The sequence below is a fragment of the Buteo buteo genome, chromosome 7, assembly GCF_964188355.1.
Source record: "Buteo buteo chromosome 7, bButBut1.hap1.1, whole genome shotgun sequence".
NCBI lineage: Eukaryota > Metazoa > Chordata > Aves > Accipitriformes > Accipitridae > Buteo > Buteo buteo.
This window is the reverse complement of record NC_134177.1, coordinates 28,620,698-28,634,637: the sequence shown is the minus strand read 5'-3', so window position 1 is coordinate 28,634,637 and position 13,940 is coordinate 28,620,698. Positions and strand designations below refer to the sequence as shown.

At 40.3% G+C, this 13,940-nt stretch overlaps 1 protein-coding gene across 3 annotated transcripts in view; it reads right to left on the bottom strand.

Annotated features, from left to right (window-relative positions):
• The window catches only part of ARHGEF4 (Rho guanine nucleotide exchange factor 4), a 247,389-nt gene that overhangs the window by 104,637 nt on the left and 128,812 nt on the right, over positions 1-13,940 (bottom strand). The window contains exon 1 of one of the 3 annotated variants that reach the window (XM_075032007.1): positions 10,487-10,813. The exons of the other annotated variants lie outside the window; for them this stretch is intronic. Coding sequence (XP_074888108.1) covers positions 10,487-10,673 — 187 coding nt within the window. The 5' untranslated portion in view covers positions 10,674-10,813. Of the gene's footprint in view, positions 1-10,486; positions 10,814-13,940 lie in introns of those variants that run through there. 3 annotated transcript variants of the gene reach the window in all.

Here is a 13,940-nt window from a genome sequence, read left to right as displayed (position 1 = left end):
CAATACTGCCAGCACAGTGAACCACACGTCAAGGTGCCATTAAAAACCTTTGTCATACATAAAGGCTGGGAAGTAACTGGAAGAGATTACTTCTGCCCTTATCTGCTTACAGTTTGCACTTAGTCAAGACTCATTTTCCTCTGAGCACTGAGAGCTTGCTGAACTGCCCCTTTGTTCAGTATGATAAAGGAGCTGGGTCAGTCAACTGCAAAGCTAAAGCACTGGTGTCACTGCACATCAGTGAACACCCTAATAGATGTGTAAAGCATAAAAATAGGTGACAAGTCCTCTGACAAGTGGTCAGAACGATCCTACTCTTCGCTGTATTTGCACTATATTCCCATAAAAAACAGAAGTCATCCTCATTTTTATTTTTATTGCGACTGGAAAAATCTTTGCAATCAAGATGCCCTTCTCAAAAATGAAAACTGAGAAAAGGAAAGGCAGCGCCCGAGAGGAAGGCAGAATGCCAGACTGCAGTCCCCATCTTTATTCAGAAAAAACCTTGTATTTGGCCAAGCAGTCTTTCAGGAATTCACCCAGCAGCGCTCACACTCATCTATATTTATGATTTCAGAGACATCAGGAATGATGTAGATGAATCAAAACTAATGACCTGGCCATTATTAATTCAGTGGATTTTTAAACAATTCTGTTCAAGTGTCAAGTCACAGGCTTGAAAAGCTGCGACGTTTATCTTACCCGTGGAAGTATATTGTTTTTCTTCAGAAAGCTAAGTTCTCCAGATCAGAGGAGTTACCTAGAACAGAACATCACAAGCGGCTGCCTGAAAGATGCATAAGCTGTCCTACATACAGTCACTTTGGAGACTTCCTCCAGTGGCTTAGAAATGATTGTCAAGTGGTACTTGGGGGCCAAGCAGAAGTCCCAGCTGCCTAGTGCGTGCTCTCACATGAGCCAGAAAAAGCAGCATGAACACAGGTGAGCATTATACCACCAGCTGTGACCACAGATGCATAGGAGAAAGCTTGACCAAACCCCCAGAATTCAGCCTATGGAGAGTACTGACATTAAGCCAGCATGAAATAGGACTGCCAGGCCCTAGATTTACCGCAGTAGAGAGATTGTGGTGAAGCTCACAATTGGAACCAAAAATAGCCCAAAATAAATGATTTTGCTCACTCTAAAGAGAGCTGACAGATCCAATCAACAAGTTTCAGTACAGATGGTTTCTGCATATTTTTAATTTATTCGGGCTCTTAAGGCTGATAAGAATGCCACATTTCAAATTGATCCAAATCCACTGTTTTCAGGGTATTAGTAATGCTGTGTTTTCATAATAAACTCTTTTAAAAGGTTTATTGTCAAAGCTTCTTTCAGGCATGCAGGGTAGGTTTTTGCCTTGAGCAGGATGTACCATCAGTGACCTCAAGCTGACATGCAGCTCTGCTCAGGGAGAGTGCTCTCCTGCCAGAGCACCAGTCAAGCCAGCAGGAACTGAGCCAACTGAGAAACTACTCAGTGCTTCAAACAAAAGCTCCAGAATTCATGCTATTATTTTCTTTTCCAGGTCACTCTGTAATGTCAGAAACTGAGACACTTTGAATGTATCCATACAACAAAATCTGCACAAGAATGATGTGAGCAGTTTTGCCTGCTGTATGACTATAAAACCCAGGTCTGGAGCTCAGAGTGCCTTACTCTTGGACCATACTCCTGCCTTCAGCGTCCTGCTGTAATCTTCCAATTGCAGATACTTCACAACTTAAACCGAGGTCAGGTCTGAACACTGCAGGCGTGTATTTTTCAGATGAATGCTGAACTGACCACTTTAGCACACAGCACTGAACAGGGTTGCTGACTTGTGTGATTCTCTTAAGCCTTACAGCCACACTGTGTCCAGACTATACAGTATAACGGAATATAATGGTAAGTTACCTGAGAGACAGCAATGGAAGTCACACAACAGAAAAAGCTCCGGCAGCCCTTGGGGTGCACCTGTTCAGCAGATGAGACTGATTTCCACTGCATGCTGCACCTTATTGCCACAGCTGAACACCCAGTTCCCAAACAGCTTTTTTTTTTTTTTTTTTAAATTCAATAATTATGTAGACAGCTTTTCCTCCTTCAAATTTGTATACACCTTGATTTTTCTAAAGATCACTGCAAGGAATAACCTTAATGACAGCTCTGAGAACAGGGAGCCATGTCCAGTTAGTGCATACACACTGTTTGTAGTCTTCCTTTTCTTCCTAAAAGAATCTATGAACTGCAGTTTCTAAATGTCAGGTGTGTCTTTCTGCATATGCATTTGAGTAGTGATCTTGGCTCATGCTTAGCTGAGGGCTTTTAACACCTGGCATGGAAAGATTTCATTGGCAGGGGGAGAGTATAGATAGCTTAATCCTACCCATTAAAACAGACCATTTGGTGTTAATATTGCACCTCCTAGCACATCTTCCTTTTGCCCACCTTTTTAAGGACAGGCTTCAAAAAAAAAAAAAAAAAAAAAAAAAAAAAGGCTAACTCAAAGCTACATCATGGAAGCTATATCCATTGGCCAAAAGGGAAACTCTTGCTATTTCACTCCCACATAGAAATAAGCCTCTGCCAGCTGTTATGAAAACATAGCCAGTCTTATCTTTATTTAGTCTACACCATCACTGTAATGTTTCATGCTGAATGATTTTTTTATTTAAAAAAAACCCAAAACCTCTGCATTTTCCTGATGTTCCTGACACAAAAACTTCTTTTTCAAGTTATTTTATAAATACTGACATGTTATTTACCTTCCAATACAATGGGAGGGTACCAAATATCTTCACAGTACATTTGAAATGGATTTCAAATGATTATTTAGGCATTTATTAGATGTCTTAAGAATGGTTTTGAAAGAAACCTTATCTTTATCCATCAGCAGATAAACAAATTTAGACCCCAAATCTAGAAATGCTTGTTTTCAAGAAACCTTACAGGCAGTTTTGATAATAAGCATGTGGAATATTCTAAGCTTAACCAGTGAACAACTGTATATATACACACACACTCAAATATGAGATAAAAAGATAATTCAACAGAGTAAGAACAAGAAGGACATTCAAAACAACCGATTAGGATTTTATTTTTTTGCATTCTCAGTTGCCTTTGATACATGAATTACCTCCTGTTCTACTACCACTTGCCAGCCTACATCATGCTGGGAGGCCACAGAATACAGAAATTGGCCTGCATGTGGGGCTGATGCACCAGAGCTTCCATAACTACTCCCTGGGATATAGCACAACTTGGAAATGGCTCAATTCTTCTAGTAAAGCAATAACTTTTTGTCTGTACTCCATGGCAAAAAAAAAAAAAAAAAAGTTACTTGAGCTCTTATGAGCCAACATCATAGTTCAGGGAATCTCTTGCTCCTTGATTAGAAGGGATTGAGAATAACAACAGCAAAACTCTATACCTGTTTAGGCAAATATACCCTGAGGTATATTTGTAGTGACAGCTGCCAAGCTTGTATGTTCACACAATGTAATCCAAGACAGTTAACCAGGTGCAAACTATAGTCCTATCAGTTTACACACAAGCTAATGTCTTGCTTTCATGTGCAGACACACCACTTTTAACAGCACCTTTGTTTCAATGGCACAGCCACTGAAGGTATTCAGTACTCAAGAAGACAGCTCACCTTCAGACTTTGGGCTTGCTCAGAATAGTATCCTGTGCAGTGTAGTGCACCCAGCTTGTCCCTAGCACTTTTAAGCAAACTACTGAACTAGTTAGTTGGTTTAACAAACCTCAGACTACAAAGGGTTTTGAGATGAGGCAGGTTTTCTAATTAAATTAGAAACCTCCACAGATAATTAGTGACCCTCAGAAGAGGGCTATATTTCTCTAAACCTTCAAAGATACTTCTCATGATTCAGATGAATTGGAGAATAAGACCTTAATAGGGAATAAGCTTAGTTACAGATAAGCTTAGTAAGCTAAAGAATACATCCCCATGGCAAAGAAAATGCATGATAGCTACCTATATTGTTTAACCTAATGATATAGAGAACGAACTGCTAATTGCTTAATGATTGTCTCTCTGTAACTTTACATACCAAAGACTGGTGTTTGTCAAGGATTAAGCCTGTCAGAGACAGGTACTTGGGAGTGATGAGCAAGAAGGGACTATGAACAATCACAAAACTTAATTAAATGTTTGATGAATTTACAATCTTGTTGAGAAGGCACAAGTAGAGGCCTTGCTTGAATAGATAGGGCCAGAAAAAGATAAAAACTCCTGCCTTTGTTCTCGTCCTTATAGATAATTTAGCTTAAACTAACCATATGGTTCTACACCACTAATGAAAACTTAGATAATAAGAGCACTAACAAACACTGATGTATCAAAACGTGTAAAAGACCATACTGCCCAGAATCACCTGAGAAGGGTCAAATAGCGGACAAGTGAGGAAGACTATGGAAGACCACCAGAGGACTCCTGAAGACCACCAGAGACCTTCAATGCGCCTGCGTAAAGGACATTTGCATATGCTAATAGTTTCCCGGAAAACTAATGAATATGTATAACATTTCTCAGAAATCTAGTCAATATGTATGTAGAACATGTACTTAACCTGCACAATTAGACCCGATGGTGTGCACGATAGGTGGAGCGATCCCCCATGCATCCAGCGCTGCCAGTAAAGAATACCTACTTAATAGTTAATCAAATTATTGAGTTAATTTCTTTGAATTTCTAACTGCTAAGCAGTAATAGTGAAGCTTCATGACATGTAGGCAAAAGTTATACACATTATTCATGACAATTGGGCACACACATTCTTTGCCAGCACATTATAACCTATTTTTTCACTGCTTTTTTTACCTACATGAAGTAGGTCCAGGATAACCCAAATGAACAGGCACATTCAACAGTTACTCCAAGCCTTTGCATGTCTACCCAAAGGAAGGGTCAGGTAGGCATCATGGTACCACCTCATTCCCCCTTCCATTTACTCTCCTGGACTATACAAGTTTCCTGCTGCAAGAGCTGCGATGCTGGTAGCATCCAAATCAAGTGGCTTAAAGCTGTTTCACTTCCATCTAGAAAAATAACAGCAAGTGAAGCATGGATATACCTGAAAGAAGTATTGGCCTAAAACGCTATTCTAAAGGTAACTGAATCTTTGAGGAACTACAGCCTTAGAAGATGCCATATTCCTCAGCAAAGGGAATAGTAATCACAACCTAGATGTTTTTCATGGGAGTTGTTTTGAAAACGAAGAAGGAAAAGAATGAAGATGGTGTACCTGAACAGGCTGTACACCTGCAGAAGCGTCATAGGCAGTGGTCCCAAAGATTTACCTTTCCCCCCCCTGCAAACACGGCATCAGCAAAGATAGGAATGTTTATCTCTTGGTAGGCACAGGTGGTAAGCTGTGCCTCATGGGGATGGGATGAGAATAAGCATTTACTCCTTTTAAAACAAAACAAAAAACATCTCAAGGGAAAGTCAAGTAACACACCCCCTCCCCCAATACATTAAAATGTAATTAGAACTACAGAGTAGCTCAACTTACAAAATCTAGTTCTGCTGCAAACAGAGGTACAGAAACATGATTAGACTTTTCTACCTAAGTTAATTCTATTCCTTTTTATGGAAAAGCACAATGCTAGAGGATATTTTGCACTGAAAAAACCATTTCTTTAGGTGTACTAAATGTGTTAGGTGGCCAGGTTTACATACACTTAGCATTTACTGAGGTTGCATTCACTAGAATGAACTCAACCACTATTAATGCAGATGCCCTCACTATTTGAGTATGATGCCAAGTCACAGTTCAGCAACACTCAACATATTGGAAGACGCATTTTAAAATAAGAAAACTTTACTTAAGTTTTAGGGCAGCTCATTAGTTCAGCCAAGAGATGTTGATCTTGTAATTCTTCCTCAAAAGTTCAGGATCTCCCTTAGGTTTATCTAACTGTGTCAATCACCTTTACAAATGAATCCACATAGAGAGAAAAATCAAAGTTAGTTTAGCATGGATTGTTGGGGGTTTTGTTTTGGTGGTGGTCATTGTTTGTCTTGGTTTTTTTTTTAATTCATTGATTAATTGTTCAGAAGATGAGTGGAAGTTATTCTGGCATGTAACACAGGAAATATATGGGGAGGGGGAGAATACATAGGACATGCTACAATGCAATCAATGAATCCAGCTGAAACATCCTAGCTCACAATTTGCCAGGTCAAGGGTGAAACGTAACATCAACATTCCGTAGTGTATGCTTTGAGGCACTAACTTTTTTTTTTTCTCCCACTGTCTTTTGGAAGCATTCTGAAACACTTTGAACCTTAAATCAGTCTCCTGTTGTGTGACCTTTAACTCCTGCTGGCTATGTGACCCTAGAGAAAGAAGGGTCAGTGGAATTATGCACTGCAGTCCATGAACACAGCTGCAGACATCAGTATGAAAAAGGCAGGACTAGGGGAAGGAGGAGGAAAAAGAAAGAACTCAAAAGAAAATCTCTCACCAAACAAGATGCAAAGCATTTGCCACAGCTCTATGACTGGCTCCTTCATCAGCCACAATAATGAAATGAATGGCTCGAAAAAACCTTTCTAAAAAAAAGTGTTGTGTTGGGTTTTTTTTAAGCTCCGAATGGAAAAAAACCCCAAACCTCCCCACACATACTCTATGTTTTCTTGTTTGTTTAAAGGCCTTATTCCCAAGGCTAGTAGATGAACATATCTGCATCTTAGGAGCCACAAAACTGTGCAGAGGTGCACTGAAGTGTAGTCTGTACAATTAAATTGCTACATATGCGCAAATACACAGAGGATCTCTTTGGGAAACTATGACAACCGCTAGTCCACCAAGTTGTGATTCCCCCTTTGCCCCTACCTTTCTTTGCTCTTCTATTCCTTCCCGACTTGGACAAGCAAAAGAATAAACACAGGTATTAATGAGGTCGGGACTGGACCTGCAACAAAGGAGTTGGAAAAGCAGACCTACTCTCAAGCTTGAATCTGGAAATGTTCTAAAGGAAACAAACTTCAGTAGAGCTATACAAAAGTGGTAAATGGCATACAGGCAACATGAGCCTGGGATACGAAGTCTTGCCTAGGAAACCAGGATTAGAGTGCCCATACTATCACCACTGACCTTTAATTTGGATGCCTCACATCTTTTTGTGCAGCTGAGATACTTCAGGCCTGATTTTCAGAATTGCTGAGCAACCCCAGCTCCCAGTCATTTTCTCACTGGAGTGCTGCACCAGCCAAACATCTGGAAATTGCTCGTAATTATTTAAAAATAGCAAGGCTATTATCCAAGTATCAAACTACATGTACCTCTTTTTCTATCCTAAAATCAAACTTCGAAAGCCTCTCAGGCCCTCTGTGAGGGTTATTGATGTTTATGAAGTCCTCTGGCATCCTCAAATGGAGAGCCTTGTAGAAGGGCAAAGCATTCCTTCTTTTAGCCTCAGGGAGAAGGACCTCCTCATGTAATGTAATGTATATTGACATTTAGACCAAAAATGCCATGGACTGATATAAGAAACAGAATTTTTCGCTTCATAGAAGTCTGAACTATGTTTTCTGCACAGGTTTTTCAAATAGCATTTGCACAGAAGTTTTTGCTGTAGCAACGGGTCTTTCCTCTTTCAATTCTGTATCACATTTAACTTCCCCTCTTGATCAATATATTACAAGAAAGTCAACTCCAAAACAAAAGGAATCATACCTCATTACTGATTGCAGAGGAAGATTATTAACTGAAGACAGCTTTTTCCCCTTGTGAACCTGGGAAAACGCTGAATGTCTTTTCTACATAAGGGATGTCAATTCGTATTTCTGAAATCACACGTTGTCAAATATATACATGTGTAAACATACATACACATCTGTCTTTTCATTCTCTAGAAATCTAAATTATGTAAAAGAGAAACTCAAACAGCTGAATTCCAATTGTACTGAAGACCTTTCACCTCCACTTTTCAATCACTTAAATATGGTTTCTTGCTAATCTTCTCTGAAGTCTTTGTCAGCAACAGACTCAGTATGAAGATCTCTATAGAGAAGTTTGTGTGCACACTGGGAGCTGAAAAGCAAAACCCCATCTGCCAAGTCCACCTATCCAGCCTTAAGGACACTACTGGAAATGCAGAATCCCTTTAAAACAGAGAAAGAGACTGACTCATCTTCCAGCCCTTTTTTAATGCACTATCGGGCCGTTCATAATGTTTCCACACAGTTCATACATTTTTTTCCCCTGACTTCTTGATGTGACATATGCCAAGATGCTGGAGACTCCCTGCTCCTCCAAGGTGAGGACATTGCCATGCATTCTAGTTACCACTACGCTTATGCACTGCCAGCTGCTATTGCTCCTGCTGGTTTTTTTTGTTTAAGCAGTGTATTAAATTCTACCATTCAAAAATGCTATTTAGCAGATGCCTTAAATCCTGCCTTACTCCTCTAACAGTGAACTGGCATTGATGGCAGGTGCAGTTCTCCTACCACAGCTGCCTTAGTTTAATCCAAAGAAGAATACTGATAGAGGAGAATCAAAGCAAAATAAATTCTTCTGGGAGATGCATTGCTCTCAAGGTTTAGTCCTAATTCTGACCTGAACTTTGTTAGTAGTTAGAGGCAAACTGCTCAGACATATTTTGCACATGAGAAGACACTTACCAACTATAGCATTTTGAGGCAGCAAGGAGCCTGAAGTGCAGTGACCTGTTTTTATTATTGTATTGATATGTCAATACTGTAATTATGAAACTTAATTTGGTTTCTCCCTGTCTTCAGTCTGTCTCCATACCTTCTTCTATTCTATTCTATTTCCTCTCACCTCTGCATTTCCTGATAAATGCACACAGCATCCACAAAATGACACCATGCCTCACAGCCTTTGGAACAAGAATATTGTGGAAAGGAAAGAACATTTAGAAAAAGAAACTTAGCTTCAAAGTTTGCTTTTGCTATTAACCTTACTTCTTTTATATCACTGTACATCATTTGTATCAACTGACCTGATTAAGCCCAAGAAAACATTCATGGAAGTCACCTGACAGCAAATCCTCTACGACAGAGGGGACTGAACCACCAGTACTGCCCCACGTGCAACACTTTGAGTAATAGTTTGAAAAAGAATACTGTGCCAAAGTTACTTTATGCCAACGTCAGAGCTATGCTGGGGATTATTTGCATTCCCAATTACAGGAGAAAATGAGCCAACAGATACTACTAAGATGCAGAATTGCATCACCTTGCATTTGCAGCCCAGATCTTTGCCCAAAATGGAATGCCAATGGCCTGATCTCACCCTCAGCTTTTTTTCCTGTCCCTGGACTCTCAGGACACACTGTAGGTATTTAGTGTTTTTTGGCCACCTAGCAGGTCTGGTGTGTATGTTGGAAAGTCAGATAGGCTGGCTGCTCTGCTGTGGTCCTTCCCCATATGACAGTGCACTTACTCTCACTTCAGCAGAGGACCCCAGAGCTGCAACAGAGATTTTATTAAACAACCCCAAATCTACAGTAGTAGATGGAATTAAAAGACCTTTCAATAATTAAAAGTATATGCAACTAAAGCAGATTACACAGAACTACACCTAAAATTCTTCCCAAGCCTTGCCTCTAGCTGGTAGCACTGAGTATTTTCACTAAGGAAATGGCAGTCACGGGTGGCCTTGAAGGCACTTGTCTGAATTTATCTAAGAGACAAACTAATTTGCTGCAGCTCTGCTAAAAATCTTTCTAAACAGCAGCAGTCAAGAAACAAACTGAACAGAGCAGCAGTCACTGGCCATCAAAATCATTGCCAGACTCCTTTGCTAGTATCAGTTGGGAATGAGAAAGCTTCTTTCCCATGCTTGCAGTTCAAACATCCAAACCCTAAATAGGCACATCAGTGATTAAAAACTAGAATGCCAGGCAGGCGGAGCCAGAACAGATCCAAGCTATGCCTCCAACATGCCTCCAAAATCTCTGGTTCAAAAAGGAATTAAATGAAAGACGAGAAAACTGAACTTGAGCAGCTGGCTCAGGGAACTGCCTTTCCCTCTTTCAGTACACAACAGTACAAACCTACCTAGCCCTCAACTGCTGCGCAGCACCTCGCTTAGACATTTTCTAAAGGCAGCAATACTCTACTCTGGAATTTACACAGAGGAATATCAGCTCTAACATTGGGGTCTATATAATCAAGCTGAAATAAGAAAGGCTGTTCCAAAAGGAAAGGGCAGCTTTCATCAGGTAGAAGCCTAAGCACTGTTTCCAATGTTATTAAGAACCTATTTCTTGCCTTCTGACTTAAGAAGTATATTAAGGGTCTATGTCATTTTGTTTTAGCTGTAAGTCTGCAGGGGGTACAACTAGCAAACACTGAATGTTTTAGTTATTTCTCACGACTAAGAGACTGCATTTTGAAATTGTATACTTTTTCCAGAAGGCTTGATTTGGTTTCTCAAGGTCAGTGCAATATCACAGAGCAGTTTTTTAAAAAAAAAAAAAAAAAAAAAAAAAAGTCCCTTACCTGTGGCAGAGTGAAGGCTCTCCAAGCTCCAGTATCTGGACAGGACACCTCTCATCCCACCACCACCACACACCACCCCGCTGCTGTCTGAATCCGAACCTGGTGATAGCCCTGAGCTTCCACTGCTACTGCAGTTTTCTCCACTGTGTGCCCCACTGGACTCACTGGGGCACTGCTGGGTCCTCATGCAGGCAGGTAAGGGGGAGAGCCGGGGCTCTGCTCTGCTGTGGGAGGAAATTGGCAAAGCTCTCTGTAGCGGCTCCCAGGGCAGTGGTACCTGGCAGCGCTGTCTGAGGACTGAGCTGGATTCCTATCCTCCTCTCTGCTTGTCTCGATGCATCCTGACATCATAGGGGTCCACTAAGGAGGCTCCCTCTGTGGCAGCTCAAATGCTCTCAGCTGCAGCTTCTAGCAGATGATTTTTATTAAAGCCAATTTTAAGGCATTAAAAAAGCAAGAGTGGGACAGAGATCTTTCCTCCTAATTTAGCAGAACTGTCACATTAAAAATAAATAAGTGGAAATAGTAGCATTTCATGCATTTTAAAAAAGCCCAAGTGAGAGAGACCTTGTGTTATCTGCTTCCCCTGAGAACTCAGAAAGGACTTAACATATAAACTAATCATGTTTAGAACTGGCTGCGGCTGCTGCTATTAAAAAACTATTTTTGTAAGCCCTCAGAAAAAGAATTCAAAATGAAATCAAAGCCAGAAAAACACAGATTGAGATTTGCGGAGGTTGCAGCTGGGAGCTTTGAAAAATCATTTAGCAACCACTTCCAGAGCGTAGACCTAAGATGGTCCCTATTTCAGTGTGATCTTTGTAAGAGACCTCAGTCCCAAGTGAAACATCATCATCAACTACTTTTTAAATAGAAAGTTTTATATTCTCATTACCTAACATGTGATTCAGTGTGTCCCTATAAAAAAAATTCTGAAAGAATACTAGTTTCCTGAGAATGCAGAAATACCTGTACTGTTTAACAACAGCTTTGAGACACCACGGAGGTTTTATGATAAAAGACATTTCCCAACTGGCACTCTGCTAAAACACCTGCCTTACAATGACAGATTTGTCAAACTATCAAAATAATTTAAAAGTAGTCACATGGCTTGTACCATGTGCAGCAGAAAACTTTATAAAACTTCTTATGCTAGTTACCAGAGTAAGTGTAAAACCAGAACTAGGTCGCGTCAGTGTGAGATTATCCAGGTCAGCTCAAAGTTAGTCAGGTGAGACTCTGTAACTAGGGGTTTGGACTGAAGTAAATGAGGAGCTCAGATCCACTAGCACAGGTGGAAGGGTGACAGCTGCCCTTAGGTGGGACACAAAGGAGCATGCTGGGAAATATCAAAACTGCTCCTACCGTTTACTAAGTGACTGTGTGTCTAGGCACCCAAACCCAAAACTAGGAGCTTAATTTCACACAAGAATTGAAAATGCTTGGTTTATATTTCTGGGTAAGGTAATTCTGTCCAAAGTAAACAAAGCCATGTTATCATATGGCCATCACAGCCTGTTCTGACAGAGACCCCTTTGACTTTGCCTCACTATCTGTGCAATAGCAGGGTTATTTTATTTCAGTAAGACTTCTGTTTTACTAAGTACTTCCTAAAAGAAAAAATCTTTGCCCTCCATCACTGCAGGTTACTACAAAGCATCCAACAATGTGAACCAACTTTTGAGTCTTTAAATATTTCAGCTATTTTTTACAAGAAAGGTCTCTGCAGTAGTAGCAAAAATAACATTTCTACAGTAGCCCATAACAAAAAAATTCCTTCAATTATCTTCTGAATGTAGCTACTTGGACCAAAATATCTTCCTCTAATGCCTCCCAATACAGAAATGGAAATGTGTTCTCAATTTGAGTGCAAAGAACTCCTCTTCTGCATTGATCTGGTCCTTCCAGGGCCTCCTAGAACTGTCTGCACTAAAGTACAAATGGAGAGAAACACTTCTTGATCATAATAATGGCAGAGAAGGCAAGTTAAGCATTAACAACAAAGATGAATCCAGTTGTTCTGTGGATGTGGAGCACAGGGCATTTAGAAGAGGAAGGGACAGTGCAGCTCTTCAGACACAAAAGGTGCTAAGGAGACGATACAGTTCAGTCCTAATTATCCTATCCGTGCTCCTTGAAATCCATGCTTCACACATGAGAAGTAAGGAAACTCCACATACCTGTATCTCTCCTTGACTGAACTACTAAACCCGACATTATTTACAGAGGGTCTGTAGCAACTGCCCTTGCCTGGGAGATCTCTGCCCTCAACCTGCTTAAATCACTCCATCTGTTCCTTTGCTAACCCTCCCACTCACTCCCTGGACTGAATGCTCTTGGCAAATACCAAAAGATGTTTATTCAGTGCCAGAGACAAGAGTGCTGTAGTCCTAGCTGAAGGTGCTATAGAGGTATGCATATTATATGTATGTACTAGATAGGCATTTTCTAATAGAATGGAAAGAAAGGAAAAATACTACAAAGCCAGGTTGGGGAAAGCACAATATTATATCAGAGTTCAAAACTGCAACCCATCATAGATGGGTTCCACCTGACTACAGTTTTTTGTTTGTTTGTTTTTGTTAAATCTACATAAAGATTTTCTTCTGTGACACTAGAGAGAGAAGTTAGCTAAAGTTGCTGTAGCAGCAGCTGACTCCAACTACAGATTAAGGATCTCATTGTGCAGCTCGATCAAGGTAGTCAAGCTAGCCTGAGCCTTGGACAGCCTGATCCTAAATATCTGCTGGATTCTTTTAGTCTCTATTGGGTTCTCCTGTAGCCTCATAGCTTTGAACAGCGATTGCCAGAATCATTCAGGATTTGCTAGGATCTTCTTTTTCACTCTTTGCCCCATGGAAAGTTTTTATTGGTATGCTTTATCTTTCACCTCAGTAGCTAATACATACAATCCCACTCAACCTGCTAAGACAAATTTTCAGGAACTCAGCCATTGCTTGGCCCAGCTTTTAAGGTTGCATGAAAATCTTTGAGTGAGCACATGTTATCAGAGTCATCACAGAGCACAAATATTTGTGGCTGTGGTTAAACAGAATCGAGATCGACATAGTGGGTCTAATCTGTCTGTAATTCAGAGACAAAGTGAAAAATATGGTAGACAACACGATTACTTTTTAGCCACTTAAATTCAATGGTACTTCCATGGGTTAATGAGGATGAATGGACATTTCATGCTACAGATACAATGATACACTTCTGAGGACTTGCATACCACTTTTTTCTGTGTCCCTTCAAGAACTAAAATGACAAAAAATGGAACAAATAGCTCAGCTTGTTATTTTGCTGTACTACAGGACTGCTAAATATTTATAAGACATAATGAAGTCCTGTTATTAAGCTAATATTTTCCCTCTTGAATAGATTTCTCCAGTGGCTGTGAAACATCTTCACATTAACTGTTGCCAAGCATGAGTTTAACAGCCCATCTATAGCT